General features: G+C 39.0%; 1 protein-coding gene across 1 annotated transcript in view; it reads left to right on the top strand.

Annotated features, from left to right (window-relative positions):
- The window catches only part of LOC133399556 (collagen alpha-1(XXVII) chain B-like), a 67,268-nt gene that overhangs the window by 47,059 nt on the left and 3,293 nt on the right, over nt 1–16,916 (top strand). Inside the window, exons 29-57 of the mRNA XM_061671122.1 lie at nt 1,548–1,601; nt 1,992–2,036; nt 2,335–2,379; nt 2,457–2,510; nt 3,132–3,185; nt 3,260–3,313; nt 6,145–6,198; nt 6,277–6,330; nt 7,930–8,037; nt 8,112–8,165; nt 8,350–8,457; nt 8,552–8,605; nt 9,750–9,803; nt 10,637–10,693; nt 11,014–11,067; nt 11,176–11,229; nt 11,307–11,360; nt 11,475–11,528; nt 12,236–12,343; nt 12,415–12,522; nt 12,651–12,758; nt 12,850–12,903; nt 13,967–14,029; nt 14,690–14,743; nt 14,820–14,855; nt 15,241–15,258; nt 15,364–15,399; nt 15,489–15,515; nt 15,614–15,679. Of these exons, the coding sequence (XP_061527106.1) occupies nt 1,548–1,601; nt 1,992–2,036; nt 2,335–2,379; nt 2,457–2,510; nt 3,132–3,185; nt 3,260–3,313; nt 6,145–6,198; nt 6,277–6,330; nt 7,930–8,037; nt 8,112–8,165; nt 8,350–8,457; nt 8,552–8,605; nt 9,750–9,803; nt 10,637–10,693; nt 11,014–11,067; nt 11,176–11,229; nt 11,307–11,360; nt 11,475–11,528; nt 12,236–12,343; nt 12,415–12,522; nt 12,651–12,758; nt 12,850–12,903; nt 13,967–14,029; nt 14,690–14,743; nt 14,820–14,855; nt 15,241–15,258; nt 15,364–15,399; nt 15,489–15,515; nt 15,614–15,679 (1,743 nt within the window). The remainder of the gene's footprint in view (nt 1–1,547; nt 1,602–1,991; nt 2,037–2,334; nt 2,380–2,456; nt 2,511–3,131; nt 3,186–3,259; nt 3,314–6,144; nt 6,199–6,276; nt 6,331–7,929; nt 8,038–8,111; nt 8,166–8,349; nt 8,458–8,551; nt 8,606–9,749; nt 9,804–10,636; nt 10,694–11,013; nt 11,068–11,175; nt 11,230–11,306; nt 11,361–11,474; nt 11,529–12,235; nt 12,344–12,414; nt 12,523–12,650; nt 12,759–12,849; nt 12,904–13,966; nt 14,030–14,689; nt 14,744–14,819; nt 14,856–15,240; nt 15,259–15,363; nt 15,400–15,488; nt 15,516–15,613; nt 15,680–16,916) is intronic.

The following is a 16,916-nucleotide window of genomic DNA, read 5'->3' as shown; positions in this document are numbered from 1 at the left end:
AAATTAGTTTGACAAGCCTCCCTTGATATCACAAATGTAATATCTAATAACCATAATAGCTGAAAATTACATCCACTCCTTGGAAAATAGAATTAAAACACCCATCTCCTTAATACGCCACCTGATGAAAATCCTCATTAACAGTTTTAACACTGCAAGGGCTTACCAGCTATGTAAGAAGCTTCTAGAAGGGGGATTTAAACAGGCCAATGATTATCTGTATGGGCCTCTTCTAATACCTAACTTCTAGGTGGATATAGACAATGACTTTTCCATAGTATCCTGGAACGGATTGTATTCAACTTCAGAGGTTCCAATGTACGACAATCCCCATTACGGAAATATAGATTTATACAGTATACACAGGGTGTCCCAAAAGTCACGATACACTTCCTTTTTTTTTTGGTCTCAGGTGTCATTTGGACAGACGTGAGGTCATCAGTATTTGACAGCTTAGGCTTTGGTTTTTGTAAGTTGCCCATGGCTGGCCAACTGACATTGGAGTAGTGTTGCAAAATTGCCGCCTGGAAAGAGGTTTTCTGTCCTCCGCACCAGTTTTATAAGCTTTATGGCCATCACAATGCTCCAACATGTGTTGCAATAGTTTCTTTGTTCAAGCGGAAGATTATGATGCTCAACAACCTCAAGTCGATTCAGGGGAAGCGTTATCACTCTCCAAAGCATCCGCTGAATCAAACTTTGGTGATAGTAGTTCCAGTGCAGTGCTCCAGATAGACTTTCCCTGGTTTTGCAAGAATGTCTGCTCTAAGAGTTCAGTATTATCACCAGTGTTGATAGTAGCAGGCCTTTCTTATGCGTGGTTGTCAAGAACAGATCCTGCTTCGAGATACTTGCCAGGGTTAGCGTAAATTGTACTAAGCAGTATGACGGTATAAAGCTTCTCAGAAGTGGCACTGAACTGCAGTCGGGTACAGAAATACTTCTCGTGAGGCGGTAGTTTTACAATGCTGTGCCAATGTCAATGGGCGAGCCATGTGCAAAGGAATGATACGCTTACAAAAGCCAAAGCCTAAGCTGTCAAATGCAGATGGCCTCACATCTGTCCAAATGATACCTCAAACAAAATAGAAAAAAAAGGAAGCGTACAGTGACTTTTTGTACATCCTGTATATTTGGAAAATAATCACAGTCTTGAATTGAGTATCTCCATTGCATGCTTATAGGCGTGTACGGGCAGTGACATTTCATAACATCCTGGAACAAATTGGGTCGAACCTCTGGGGTTCCAATGTACAACAATCCCCATTGTGGAAAGATGACGTTATACAGTATATTGTGTATTTACAAAATAACCACATTCCTTAATTGAGTGTCTCCAATGTGGGACAAATTATAATAAATAAAAATAAAAACTGTCTCCCGGGCTCAACTTAATGGGGATGTCCAAAATGAAGATAAATTGCTCTCACTCAATGACTTAATGTTTGAAATCACATCAGTCAGGGAATGTGAAAGTCCTCATTTTCTTCACAACGTATCAGTGAAAGCGTTATTTATGTTTTTGGGGTTTTTTTTCTTTTCTTGAGGGTCCGAGGGGTCCAGATGGTGTCGTGGGGGAAGACGGCGCTGCTGGACTTAAGGTGAGCACCATAAACGTTGTCAGACGTTCTTAAAATTTTCTCTCATGTTAAGTCAAGTGTTTGATTATTTGCTGATGCTATTATTTTACATTTCAAACTCCATTTGGGGAGTGCAGCTCTCTAATTTGACACATCAGATCTGAGCCACTGTGGAAAGCTTGGATAAACATCTGGTCAATAAAGACAAAGTAACTATTGCAAAAGTAATAATGAATAGCTCCTTTCATAAGTTTGTTCTGTCAGTGATTATTTTTAACATCTGAAGAACTTTATTTGAGGATGCTCTTTGTTAGATGAATACAACGCAAGTTGTTAGTTAGAGCTTGGCTGTCTGCAACGTTTTAACGGTGGGGGATTTTTGGGGAACTCACTTGAATCTATTCTTTGCAGGGCCCTGATGGTCCGCCAGGAAAGTCAGGCCTCCCTGGTGATGAGGTACATAAAAATAAAAAAAGATACATAAAAGGTGCTGTTGATACTTCTATTTTTTTATGTAACTTAAAAAACAAAATGAAGCAAAACAAAACAAAAAAACAAATGGTTCCTTTTTTTTATGGTAGAAAAGGCCATGACACACATATGGGAATTAGCTATTTTCAGACTGAATTATGCAAAATAAATATCAGCAAACTTATTATTTATTATTACAGTATACATACAACAACGACATCATACATTACATACATGACTAAAAACTGGTAACTTGGCACTTATTTGCCTCATTGTGTCGCAGGGAAAGCTTGGTGAGTCTGGTGAAGCTGGGCTGAATGGATTTCCAGTAAGTGGCCATTTTTACTTCGTTATAGTTAATAAAAGCTCTAATAATTTAGTTCATAATATGTCATCTCATCTTAGGGGGTACAAGGACACTCTGGCCCTCCAGGGGACAAAGGACTTGCTGGGGACACTGTGAGTCATATTTTCTTTTTTGTACTACATTTCTCCATTACAAAGTAAGAACCCTATGGATTTGTAACACCATACTGTACAATTAGACTGAGGGTAGCTGGTCATAGTCTTTCTGTTGTCGTCATAAAATCTTTGTTAACTACACAGACATTGTATAAGGTAAAAGGAGTAAATTTTTAAGAGTCACAGAATCTTCTGAATTGTTTTTAAAACTGGAGAAAAACCTCCTACCACTGACATAAAATTTGGAAATTACACTTTTTCCTCTGCTCTGGAAACATAATGTATAGTGTTGTGATAGAAAAACACTGAGCAGACTAATCCATTTCTTCCTACCTAAGTCTCATAGACACCATTAAGACAAATAGTGAGACGATGATTCACAACATATTATACATGGAGAGGCATCTTTACAGTAGGCCTGACTGTGTTCCCATAGCAACAGGCTCATCTCCATTGCTTACAAAGGCTCTGGTGTATGGTTTTGAAAGCACTTCCCATTGCAGATTAATTTGGCACACACGTCATCTTATTCATTTTCACACATTTATTTCCGTCCTTCGTTGTCACTTTTAGAGGTTATGAAACACTGATATTCATACCTTACCTTTGTGTCTGTAGGGAGCAGCGGGGCCTCCAGGAATGGGCGGACCGATAGGAGTGATGGGACCCTTGGTGAGTCTGATTGCACATCTGGTTGGAGAACAACAGAGTGTTCGTGATTGAAGGTGGTCTGTGTTTCTGTACAGGGCCCACCAGGGAAAGCTGGAGATGGAGGACTGTCTGGTGAGCCTGGAGAAAAGGTACATATAGGCCACTTTACTAGATACACCTACACAGTATTAGGACATCCAAATGCAAGAGCTGTATCAAGAGGAGGGCTTTACGAATATAATGATTCTCAGAGGTGTCAAAATAACAGTACGTTAAATATTTTGGTTGTAATTTGCAGTGAAAGCAGCGCAGTGTTCTAGTGGTTCGCACGTATGTCTCACAGTTCTGAGGTTCGGGGTTTGAATTTCAACCACAGCCCTCCCGTGTGGTGTTTTCTTGTTCTGCCTGAGCTCGCTTGGGTCTTCTCCAGGTCGTCCGGCTTCCACTCACATTCCAAAAACCTGTATGTTAGGTTCATTGAAGAATTTAGATTGTCCATCGGTGTGTACTTGTACCGAGAGAATCAATGTTCATTCATCTATATGTCCCCTGCGATTGGCTAGCGACCAGTCCACGGAAGGGGTTGAATGACTTCAGATGTTTTTGTAGGAGACACTAGGGTGATAACAGTCGATAACTGATGTCGTCATTGATATTTTTTTTCAGTTGTCCACTAGCTGCCAGCGCAACTGTTTGCCTTCTGCCTTCAAATCAAGTTCACTCCCCCGGCGTCCCCGGGTGCACTCACCCCACACCCCAATTCACTCATTTAATTACATTGAGAAACCTTCACAACCTTGCGGGCAGTTGAAACGTTTATAACTTTAACACCAATTTATGAAACATAACTCCAGGGTCGCTACTCGCTACTCGCTACCATCATTTAAAAAAGTCACAGGAGATTTAAAAAAGTCACAGGAGAAGGAAATGCATTCGCAATGTATTGCAGCAACCCTTTTCACACATTTCAGCCACCACTGCGAGGACCCACCACCTGTTGTTGGCATCCGTGTTGTTAATGCTAAAACACATTATTGGAGATTAGTCGACTTCAAGCTCTGTCATTGCGGAGTGGTCGACGTGTCGACTAGTTAGTTAAACCCCTCGTCCACAGTAGGGGTTGCAAGACTTCATATTTATTTATTTTTTTAAGTTGACACTAATGTGAGGAAAGTTGAGTCGACGTGACTGGTACCTGATGACGTCATTGTTATTTTTACTGTATAGTACAATAATTTGATCGGCTTGATCGGTATCGGCCGAAAATTAGCATTTTAACCTGATCGGCTTTAATGTCATAATTCGCCGCTCCGATCAATGACGTAATTGATCGGCTTTGCAAACGACATTTACTCCGCATCGTCTTCGTGTACAGTATATTTGAATCCAAAAGCTAGTTTATTTTTAGCCTTGATGTGTGTCTTTTGACGTAGTACTGTAAATACCTGACCGCCAATAAAGTTATTTTAAAAAAAACAAACAAACGTGTCGGCGGTGTGGGACATACAACACGTCTGAGACAGACAACACGTTTGACACATTTGGTCATTCACGATTGCACTATGTCAGACTACTACAATAATACCATGTATTCCGATACCGATTGTACGATCACTGGGCTTTAGCTTGTCAACTCAAACGCGACCGGATACACTCGTTACCACATCGTGCATGTATTGTGTTGGTCAAAAAAGAACAAAATGGGGGAAAACGTGTGGTGGTGGTGGTGGTCACCGGTGCTCGGGAGAAGACGTTTTTCTAAGGATTGCTTGAGGTATGTGCACGTACTTTTAATACGATACGGCTCACAAGCAGCCAACAAAACGTTTTGTAGCCTAGCAAGCTATTGCTAGCACTAACGGTTGTACGTAAACATGCCGGTGTTCTGTCGAATGATGCTCTAAAGTTTCGGCGTGTGTTAAGTAATTTAATTACAATAAAGTCATTTAATTACAGTAAGTTAGCACCCATTATTTCTGTCATGTTGTAATGCTGGTTTGACCTGACTGATTACAATACATGACCTGACAAGAGAATATTTCTGAAGATACTCAGTATACAGTACACAAGTATATACAGTAAATGAACAAGTCATTGAAATAGACACATTGCTCCATCTTGTGATCGGATCGATGAATGGTTATCGTTTTTGTTTTTTTTCCAACTCGCTGATCGGTCCCCAAAATCCTGATCGTGTAAAGCCTACTATAATTTTTTTTTAAATCAGGAGGCAATGCTTTGCAATAATATACAGTACATTCACCAACAACGGACAACTCATACACCAAATTTATGCAGAACATACGCATGTGTCAGAACAGACAAGCATTAATGTGGGCTGGGTGAAGTCTTGCCCGCTGTTGCTTGATGGTAAAATAAATTAACCTGTCTTCCTTCTAAGCGCAACATAGCAGTGGGTTCGGCATGGTGGGCATTTGAGGTGTTTGCAAATCATCATGGCCCTCTTTGTGTGCAGTAGAATAATTCCTCTCTCCTTCCACTTTGATAGTGAAGGCTGAAAAGTTTGAGCCCGGCTTTTTTTTTTTTTTTTTCCCCACCTTTACTAGTTCTCCCTCACTTACCAAAATTGCATATTCAGAAATAGAAAATAATTTAAATCAAGTGCAGTATGGTGACAGACTAAATTCATTTAATGCACTCATCTGCTGAAAGCGGCTCTGCCTCCTCCTCAAGCCAAAACCACGTGATTAGCAACTCGTCAACCATGTTCAAAACGTCATTGTGGAGTTATAAAATCAACAAATCGATTAGTCAACTAGTCAGTACAACCCGTTATATGCTGATTTGCTGACTTGTGAGATCAGTGTCTGTCTTATTACTATATATTATTATAACAGTTCAATAATTTATCAGTGACATGTTGCATTAGAATCCGGGGCCATGTATTACAACCTATATTCAACACTAAAAGTGTAGTTAAAAGTTGTTACTTTGCTGAAGGATGATCATTCATTCGCAGGGTGACATTGGTCCACTTGGCAACATTGGAGAGCAGGGCTTGAATGGCCAGAGAGTGAGTATTGTGTACACAACTGACTGAAAATAGAAGTGTTCATAATTTAACTTGTTACATTAATAAATATTTTATAAGGGTGAGGAAGGCATCGATGGTGAAGCTGGACCAAGTGGACCTGACGGCGTTAAGGTAAAGCACAAAGGGAATAATGGAACATACAGTAACTTACATAAGATTCCTATAATGATATTCATCCTACAAGCTAACTAAACAGTTTCATTCAGTCTAGGAAATATGTGAATCAAGAACTAAATGAACCCAAATCCAGTTGAATCTTACAGCTTATTGTCATTACAGCGAGACAGACTGTATGTGTGAGCTATTGGAACTGCACTGTGGCAGAAACAGACAATGAGATTCTTCTAAAAGCTATCATGGCTGGAAAGAAATGGAACAACAACAACAAAAAAGATGGAACACTTAATAACAATAAAAGATAGCCAAATTAAACCAAGTTAAACAAACAGAATTAAGAGATATTCATTTTGGCAGGATGGTGTACACAACCTATTTTTGTCAACCAAGAAAGTGAAATAGTGTACATGAAATCCTCTGTGTAGATTTTGGACAGAAAACAGCAGCTCACCAGGGATTTGCAGCATTAGCTGATCACTGTTGGGAGGAATTAAATCAGCTCCTTGTATCACTACATTCTTCCACTCGCCGCTGAAAAACAAATGGAAAGTCGACAAGTTTCTTTTTGCAGCCATGTGTAGCTCCATCAACCCCCCCAAAAGGTATTAAAAGACTATTAAGTAGGTGTTGCACAATTAATAAAGTAACTAGAATATTCTGTCTAGTGCAGACAACAAAAGTTAGAAAATAAACATGGAGGGTTGTAATTGTTGACCACATTGGGGCGAGCAGCACTTTCTGTATTCAGCAGTGTGTGCTCTGACAAGAATGAAGCATTATCCTGGATGTCAAAGAACAGCTCAAGAAGAAGACAATGTAATTCAAAAAACAAAGCATGTCAACATAACCACAAGCAATAATGGAAATAATGAAGTGTGGGACAGAGAAGATGGAAGATAACTTGACCGTTCTGGACTGACCATTCCATCGATTCGAGTCGGACAAAATAGAAAATAAATTGGTGCTGAGCTGGAGCCCAAGCTGGTCGCCATCGCCAGCCAATCGCAGGGCACATATAAACAAAACAAAAAAAACATTCACGCTCACGTTCACACCTACTACAGACAATTTAGTCTTTAATGAACCTACCTAGCAACTATTTTTCAAAAAAGCAACTAATCTAGACTTGTGTCGAAACTAACAACCAACTTAAACTGGCTAGCGCACTAACTTGCAGAAGTTAAATAGTTTAAAATGCAATTAAGAATTTTTTTTTTTTTAAGTGACTAGCTACAAACCTAGTGACTTGTGTTACAACTATGAACCAATCTATCTAACTAGCAAACTAACAAATTCAGTAATTAACTAAGTAAATGGTAAATAGCTAACTAACCAACCAGCCAACCAACTTGAACTTTCACTCTACTTTATTAAATTTTAGTATATTAAAAGAAGGTAAACAATTATAGCCAGGAGAATTAAAAATGAATGAAAAATAATAATAATAAGTTTATTTGCTGTTTATTGTCATTTTTGTTTGTGTTATTACATGTGTTTTCATCTCTGCTTGTTTTGACATTATCAAGTATTTTTATCCTCCTCTGTCTCATAAATCTATATAATTCTACCACTTTTACGATGATGTCTTTTCAGGGCGAGAAAGGGGATGCCGGCGTAGAGGGTGCCAAGGGAGACATGGGTGAAATCGGCCATAAAGGAGAGGAAGGACCCTGTGGGCCTCCTGGGATGTCGGGCATGAGGGTGAGTGTGCGTGGATTCGCTTGATAAATAAAATATCTTGTTTGCGTCCACTTAAACTCTTTCTATTTTAAAAGGGTCAAGAGGGTAAACCTGGCAAAATTGGAGAAAGAGGAAAAGCAGGAGGAAAGGTTTGTTCACCCATCACTTTCCCATTCAAGTCGATTTGCTTTCCTTGTAGGAGTGATTGAGCACTTCTCAATAAAAGAGGTTACTTGCTGGAGATGCTCACTGATAGTAAATTGGAGAATGCCCTTCAAGTCATTGCAGTTTACACACCCACTACATACCTGCTTATTGACTGCCTCTCGCCAGGGGACCAAAGGACACCAAGGTCACCTGGGTGAGACTGGGCCAATAGGCGAGCAGGGAGCCCCAGGATTTGTTGGACTGAAGGGAGCGAGAGGAACGATAGGCCCAGTGGTAAAACATCAGTTAGCTTTCACAGCTTCTTTCAGACTGACAGACTTAATTGGTTTTTGGTAAACGTGGCCCAAATCTGGATTTATTTCCCCAGGGTGCTCCCGGAAGAATGGGCCAGCTGGGAGACCCGGGAATACCAGGCTATGAGGTGTGGAATAATAGCGTTGGTTTTTCCCCCTTTTTTTTTTCACAGAAAGCCCTTCCATTAAGGCGATAAAAACAATTACACCATGAGTGTGATTGTGTTAGATTTCTATTATTGCTGGTAGCCATTGACAAAAAAAAACAATGTTCTGCTTTGTGGATGTCACAGTCTCTAGACTCTCATGTGAGAATCATTCCAAGCCTACAATTTGTGACCATACAGAATTACCTTTTACCGATTAAATCATAAAGTTATTACCATACCATCAAAATCCTTTCGACATATTAACCTGGCTCTTGGATAATCAGTGGGTACTCTTCACTTCAATTTTGATAAGGAATCCCACATTGATGATCATGGGGGGAGAAAAAGCAAAATCTTAGTAATAGTGGTTTATAATGGGTGAAATACTTATGCAGAGTATCTGCAGATTTAAGGAATCCAATTTAAAGACAAGGCCAAAACAACAAAATGAAATATTAATATTGTTATGTTGTTAATTATGTACAGCACATTTCAAACCTTTGAATGGCAAATTCACAGATTAAGATTGAAGACAGATTGCAAAATCCAATTTAAGACTTTTAAAGACTTTATTAGGATCCACGGACAAATAAGTGTTTATCACAAAGGATAAAGCTAAATTTAATCTGATCTAGACCGTGTACTTTGTCTAAATTAGAACCACTAAAAAATGTTTAAATTAAGCCTTTATAGGGCACCCATAAAAATGATACCCAAGAAAAGTGCATACAAAAAATATTTAATTTATTTGAGTTAGTGTGTTAACATTAGTGTTAAGGATATACAAGTGCAATATAATTGTATTTCATTAATGTAATCTTTGCTGCTTGGCTGGGAGAAACTGCATGGTTGGGCAGACCTTTGGAGAGGTGTTTGCTGTCAATTGCAACTAAGTAGAACTGACCAAATATGTTTTTTTTTTGGCTATATTCTCATCATATCTCCCCTGATTAGGTTCGACTTTGTTGTGTTTATGTTGGATTTCACTACAATTTCCATAGGGACCAGAGGAAATTCCAGATCTGGATTACTAGTTTTCACTCACTGAGTTCATGGCAATAGAGGATTAAATGGTAGTAAAGGCTATCTTTGTCTGAGTAATAAAGTGTTCTTCTTGTCGTAGGGTCACAAAGGACTGCAAGGCTCACAAGGGCCACCTGGACCAAAAGGTGAAAAGGTACATTGGGACACGATTTATTCCTCACCCATTCAAGTAACTAATTGTTGTTGGGTAAGGAAGCCATTCGAGATGATTGGTAGGAAGTAAGGCTAATTCACTTTGTACTGTTTAACCGTGGAATCAGCAGAGTAACTGTTTGTATTCCTTCAGTCGTGGACTAAAAGAGTCCAGTTTCTTGGACAGGATGCAGCACAATAGAATAAACCAGATAAGATTCTTTTTATTTATAGGAGTGTGGGTTTGAGCCATTTGGATCTGCATAGTTGTATTATTGTTTTAAATAATAGCAACACTTATTTACTAATCAAAATCATTTTTTCACATGTGAACTGCAAACTAAAACATGCAGCTGATCAGATATACGTATACATGCACCATGATATGTCACGTTCAATCTTCGCACGTGTCACTTTTCCCTGACCGCTCGCTCACCGTTCCAAATTATGCTCTTGATTTTATAATCATGTTCTTGACGTTGTTTAATCCTTTCATTTTACACATGCAGAACAGATGACTGCTAAAATCCTTCACACAGCTATTATTGTTCAATTAGTGTCAAAGTCCCACAGAGAGAGAGAGAGAGAGAGAGAGAGAGAGAGAGAGAGAGAGAGAGAGAGAGAGAGAGAGAGAGAGAGAGAGAGCGCAAGAGAGAGCAAGAGAGAGCAAGAGAGAGAGAGACTATTTTAGCACTTGGAAGGATGGAACAACCCGTTCCATGAAATGGACGATGATTACTGCATTCTTTGGAATAAACTTGCTCTTTTAAATGTTTGCCTAAGGGGTAATTCTTGATCTATTTATGTTTTGCTTGTTTTCATGTTCCTTTTTAGGGCGAACAAGGGGAAGACAGCAAAGGAGAAGGCCCACCAGGTCGCCAAGGTGACAGAGTAAGTTTTAATTATTTGGTTATTTTAATTCAGATACTGGCCAAATTGGGGAAAAAAATAAAATAAAAATAAGAAAAAAGTACATTTATATTTGCTGAATGTTTATCCAAGGTTGCTAATGAGAATGAGACCTTGTGTTAAGCAATATTAATAAAAAGAAAATAGCTATTTTTATTATCTTTAAAATAAAATAAAAACAATGTTTAAATGTTTGGCCACATCTGTTTTAAAAATGTTTGGCCACATCTGTTTTATGTTCTCTGAGGGGGAGCTCACTGTCCCGCTTTTTATGTTGTTTTTATCTTTTTGCTCCATGGCAGGGTCCTCCTGGTAACAGCGGTGATAGAGGAGAAACAGGTGACCCTGGACACATTGTAAGTAAATTCAAGATGACAAAATTACCTGTGTTGTTGAAAAGTTACAGAACCAAAAACCTTAAGCAAAGTTCTGCATAGTGTAATGTGGAAAATGACATTTTGCAGGGTCCAGTAGGTGTTGATGGAGGGCGAGGTCAAGCCGGTGCCCCAGGACTTCCTGTGAGTATTCCATTGGTTTGATTTAAAGCCACACAAAGTTTTGACATTTTTTTTTCAAACTGTCATGGTTATTTCAGGGAAATCCTGGGCCCAGAGGACATCAAGGACCAAAAGGATCCAAAGGTGAACAAGTAAGGACTTAATTCAATGTACTGTAGAATAGCGTAGGCAAGGTGCTGCTGAATTCTAAACGTTTAACATGTAATCAAGTTTGAGTTATGCAACATTAACTCGCTGTGCTCCAGGGTCAAAAAGGAAAATCTGGGGCGAGAGGAACATCTGGGATCAAAGGACCGCCGGTGAGTTTAACGAATGCTTATACTACAGTGGTATCGTGAAGTTCCACCACAATCCGTTCCATGACGCTGGTCGAACTGGAATTTGGTTGTCTCTCAAAATCTAATTTTTCTTTGAGATCAATTGTATCTCTAATATATTTGTTTCACACCTCAAACTGTCAACATTATAAAACCTTCATTAACTGTACAGACGATGATTTAAGTTAGTAGAAGTAGCCAAATATTGGTCCATTAGAAACAATAAAACACACTTTAAACACAAACTTCAATGGTGACAGGGCAGGGGTAATAAATATCACACAAGTATGAAATGGACTCTGTGGAGACTCAGACATTACATGAGAAAAACGTGGCCACAATGTAGCTCTAACATGCACAGGGACGGCTTTAGGATTAGGCAAACACAGGCAAATGCCCGTGGCTCCCAAAAGTCTCATAAAAACCGATTAACAAAGTTTTCCTCAATTGAAATCAATTATTATTGTTTAATTCTTAATTCACACGCTTAGGAACAAATCAAAATCCTTCATCTATCATGATCGTTTCAAGTTGTCCCCCTCCCTTTTCATGCAATTGACTATTTTATAGTCCATAGACAAACATAGTCACCCCGCCCCTGCTCCCTTATGTCGTTTAGACCACTTTGTCCTGCTTTTGAAATCTGTTACAATTATTATTAATTATTAATATTTCTTGTTTTTGACAAGGCTCCAGAAGGCCCCCCTGGCCCACAAGGTGTAATAGGAAGGGAGGGTCTCGAGGGGCTTCATGGACTGGATGGACTGCCTGGTATAGATGGAAGCAAAGGCACCAAGGTAAGGCAAACTGTTTGATCAATAGATGAATAACTTTGACTATAGTTCACCAATCATATTTTTGCATTTAGGGGGAGCAGGGCGAAGATGGAGAATCAGGCCTCATGGGGAAACCTGGGCCCCAGGGTAAAAGTGGTGAGACAGGTCTCCCTGGATCTCAAGGTTCTTTTGGACCAAAAGTAAGACCGATTTTAATATTAGCTATAAATGTAATATCTCATCGCCGGCACCATTGTGTCTGTGTATCTTATTTGATGGCTTGTGCGACAAAATTGTAACCGTTTAAGTGTTTTTGTTTGTGCTTCAGGGTGAAAAAGGTCTCCCGGGACAAACCGGACCCACAGGAATGAGAGGGACCCTTGGTGGCATGGCATTAATGGGAAACCAAGGAGTGAAGGGGTCCAAAGGGCAACCAGTAAGCGCAAATACTGTAGTTGTCATTTAACAAAAAAAGCTCAGTGAAATACTGTTTGAATAATTTTACAATCCATCCTGTAATATTTCAGGGGTCCACCGGCGAACAAGGATTTCCAGGGTTTTTAGGTCTGTTTGGACCAAAGGTAGGATGCCACCAGGTCTATCCATCTTTTTTAAAAGTCTCAAAAGTTGACATTACACTGTTGTCTTTGGAAGATTTGGTAAACATTTAACCACAGTAGTTTGTTAGGAATTATAGACATGGAAAAAATTAGTTTCACCATCATCAAACTTGACTTGGTAATTGTCTTAAGTAATTATAAGATCATTAACTGGGTTGTTGGTGCAACAAAAACAAAGATTGGAAATAGCAGAGCGTCGAAACAATAAAATGAGTACCAACTCTTCTGTTGAGTACCACAACAATCTTTTGCTTTTTCTTTGGCTTTTTATTTAGCCACCGCCACAGATATTTACTGGTGAGAAAAAAGTGGAAAAACATGATGCCGACCACAGAACCGGATATGGAACTTATTGTTAACATAGAAAAGCAGTACACGTCTTGGCTAAATTAACAATAATAACAACAGAAAAATAACAACATGTACTCTGAAAGGTGAGTTGCATCAAGTCATTGTTAAACGACTTACCTATTCCACCACTTGTTGGTAACGACAATAAACCTCTTTATGCTTGTATGAATGTCAATAAAATGTTACTCAAAGATTTGCATGCACAGTTAAGAAAGGCCTTCAGTTTACAACAGAGTTTTGTTGCATGTAACCCGAATTTGTATGCAAGTCGTAACGCGCCATAGTCTATTACTGACCTTTGCTATCACCGGAGTAAAGTCATAATTAGAGTAAATATTTGAATGAAACACTTTCTAGGCCATGAATATAAACCAATCAAATGAAAAACAGTAAGTACGGCGGTAACAAGGCGTGTTTTCTTGTGCCACGTACAGTATTCTTACGTCACTTTACGTCACTGTCCAAAGTAGTTCATTGCGTGTCATTCGCAACCTCGAAACTTCATATGTCGAGACTGTCATAAACAGCAGACTCCCTTGTACAAGCAAAGAGAAGGTGAGCGCCAGATTGTGTTCTTTTTCCTAAGAGGTTCTGCAGTGGTATCTCGTCAATTAGTTTTTTGCTTTTATTTATGATGAATAACTCAATGAATGTAAATCCTGGGTCTTTCTAGGGACCCCAAGGAGACATGGGCCCAGCGGGGATACAGGGACCAAAAGGACCAAGAGGATTGGTGGTAAGTAACGGTTCTTTGGTTCACTCAATTTTCACCATGTTGTCTTTGGGTGCACCATCAACTGTGCCCTCTAAAGTCGCAACACAATATTTTGAAGGACCGGCACACACAAAAATAATTTAAAAAAAAAAAAGATTAAAAATACAACTCGCCGCTTCACAAAGACAGGATGCTGGAAATGGAAGCAAGCAATTAAGTGCTTTTTTAGGAGGGCATTCTCTAGATATTTTGGTTAGATTTTGCACATATGATGCAGAGCAGGTTTGGTGCACGAGAATCACCTGTAGCGATAAACCCGTAATTTGAAGCAGGACTGCTGATATTGTCTCTTAAATGCACCTCTCTTTTTCCTGGAAGTTTGAGGCTCTTCTGTGTAATCCTTTGGACTGTTGTCCTTTCCAAAGAACTTCCCCAAAGACGTCTGTTTCTTACTGTTTTTGCTAGCTTGTAAGGTTAATTTTTATATTAATTGTGCCACTTGACGTCGACAGAAGGAGAAGCCGATGCACCTGATTAAAAAAATAAATAAATTCTTTCATATCATATATTTTTTTAATCAGTCTATGTGCGGCCCGGTACTAAATAACCCGGCGAACTGTACTGGTACATGGCTCTGTAGTTGCGTACCACTGCTCTAAATGACAAAAACTTGCTTTCCAGGGTATGGACGGAGCTTTGGGCCCCGTTGGCATCATCGGCCCCAGCGGCCATCCTGTATGTACCTGTATAACAAATCCTGTCTGACAGTTTTATGGTCAACGGAGTAACCCTCTGCTTTCTCTCTTGTCAGGGACTACAAGGTGACAAAGGAAGTCGGGGGGACATGGTGCGTGACAAACCTTTGACAAACCCCTTTTCTGTCTGAACTGTGAGTGCTAGATAGCATGCTTAGTGGGGAGGCTCCGCATGGATTAGTCTCTCACGCCCTTTGGCACTTTCCTATTGTGTACCACTTTTGCAATATCCACAGTGACACTTGGATTCAATGGCATTTTTTGTCTCCATACCAACCCATTTAATCGCTTTATTGTTATGCTTCACATTCAAACCTAAAATGCAGCTACTGTATATTGAGAAGGGAGACGTAATATTACGGCGCTGGTTTGCAAATGGTGGAGCAGATGTTTATTAAAAAGGCAGCACCAAAAGTTTCCGTCTTCATCGTCATTGTATTATTCCGGAATAATGTTAATCTATTTCATCCTTAACAGGGCTTACCAGGACCAAGGGTAAATCATAATGCATCTTCTCTCAGTTTCTGTCCAAGAAATGCCTGAGTCATACATTTTTAACATAAATGTTTGAAAATCTAATGTGTTAATGGAATTTTTCAGGGATCTCCCGGTCCACGTGGACCACCGGGACCTCCAGTAAGTTCTTCCTTTTGTGTGCTTTACATACATAACTTATTGGATGTTATGTAATGCAGTAATATGATAGCATTTTTTGTTTTCCCCAGGGTCACATCAGTTCCATCCTTTCTCTTGTATGTATATTTCTTTTTAAAGTGAATTTGGTTATGGTCCAAACAATGTGCGGTTATTTGATTTCTAAGTTTCTTTTTTTATTATTATTATTTTTAAGAAAAACGAGGCGCTTGGTGCTTCGTTTCAAGTCATCATTGATTCTTATGCTCCACTCGGGCCAGAGGTGAGTTCTGACTAACAACAAGCCTGTTATGGAGCACTCATTGAAATAAATATTATATAGTGTTCGACATTTGAAACCCCATAACATTTTCAGAGTACACTGTAGTTTATTTTAGTATCTTTTTCAAACATCATTACCATTACATTTATGTTATACATTTAATTTTAACAATTGCATTATACTCTTTACTTTTCTTTCCTGATTGGTTGGTATAAATTACATGGTTCAACAACCTTATAGTGAGGTGTGTGTCCACCCAAATTGCAGTGGAAGTTGTACACCAAAAGGTCCTTTGAATTGACTTATTCCGAACATGCACCTCTGTTACACTTGATTAAAATGCGTTAAACTAACATACTATTTGATAATTTTCAAGGAAAAGGGGGCAAATTATGTCAGTTTACCACATTTTATTCATGTGCAACCAAAAATTAAGTCGCCTACTTTTTTGTCAGTGTACTGTACAGGGTCACAATCTCAAACTACCTCTCTGCACAATTTGCGACAGAAGAAACATCAGAAATTTAGATAACAAGCATGACTTTAGATCAGTGATGCAGGGTGCCACACTAGTGTGCCGTGAGAGACTTTCGGGCTGTCTCAGAAATGATCAAAATTCACTTAATTTTGCCAAAGATTATTAAAAAATGTTTTAATTACAAATACTGTATATATGTGTTCATCTCTCTATGCTAGTGACATATAGTAACAGCCAGAGCTTGGTGTTCAATTAAACAGTGCCAGTGAGTAAATTGAGAGAAGATTATCATTAGTTTAGTATTGAGACATTTTGTGACATTTTTGTTTGGTGGACTACCGTGAGATTTTTATTATGTAAAATGGGCTCCTTGTCTCAAATAGGTTGGGAAACACTGATTTAGATGACAAAAACCTGTAGGCGAGCATGCTTTTCAGACAAAAGGTCTTTTAAAACCAGGTCTTTTAAAACCATTTGATCACAACGCTAGGTAACTAACAATAAATTGAAGATACAATGAAACACTCAACAGTAAGGCAAGTAATTACTAATCAGACCAATAACACAATCAGGAATTGTGCAATGGAGTACATTAAGTTATTGACACATTTGCAAAGTTTTCATGTGTTTTGTCTCTGAACTATTTTTCCAGTTATTCACGCATGCACATCGTGGCTCGGATTTAATTTTGTACGCAGTTTGGATAACCACAGGGCACATGAGGTCCATTTAAACTCAATTTATCAAATATGTGACCTT

The sequence above is a fragment of the Phycodurus eques genome, chromosome 3, assembly GCF_024500275.1.
Source record: "Phycodurus eques isolate BA_2022a chromosome 3, UOR_Pequ_1.1, whole genome shotgun sequence".
Lineage (NCBI taxonomy): Eukaryota > Metazoa > Chordata > Actinopteri > Syngnathiformes > Syngnathidae > Phycodurus > Phycodurus eques.
This window is presented reverse-complemented; position numbering and strand designations above follow the sequence as displayed.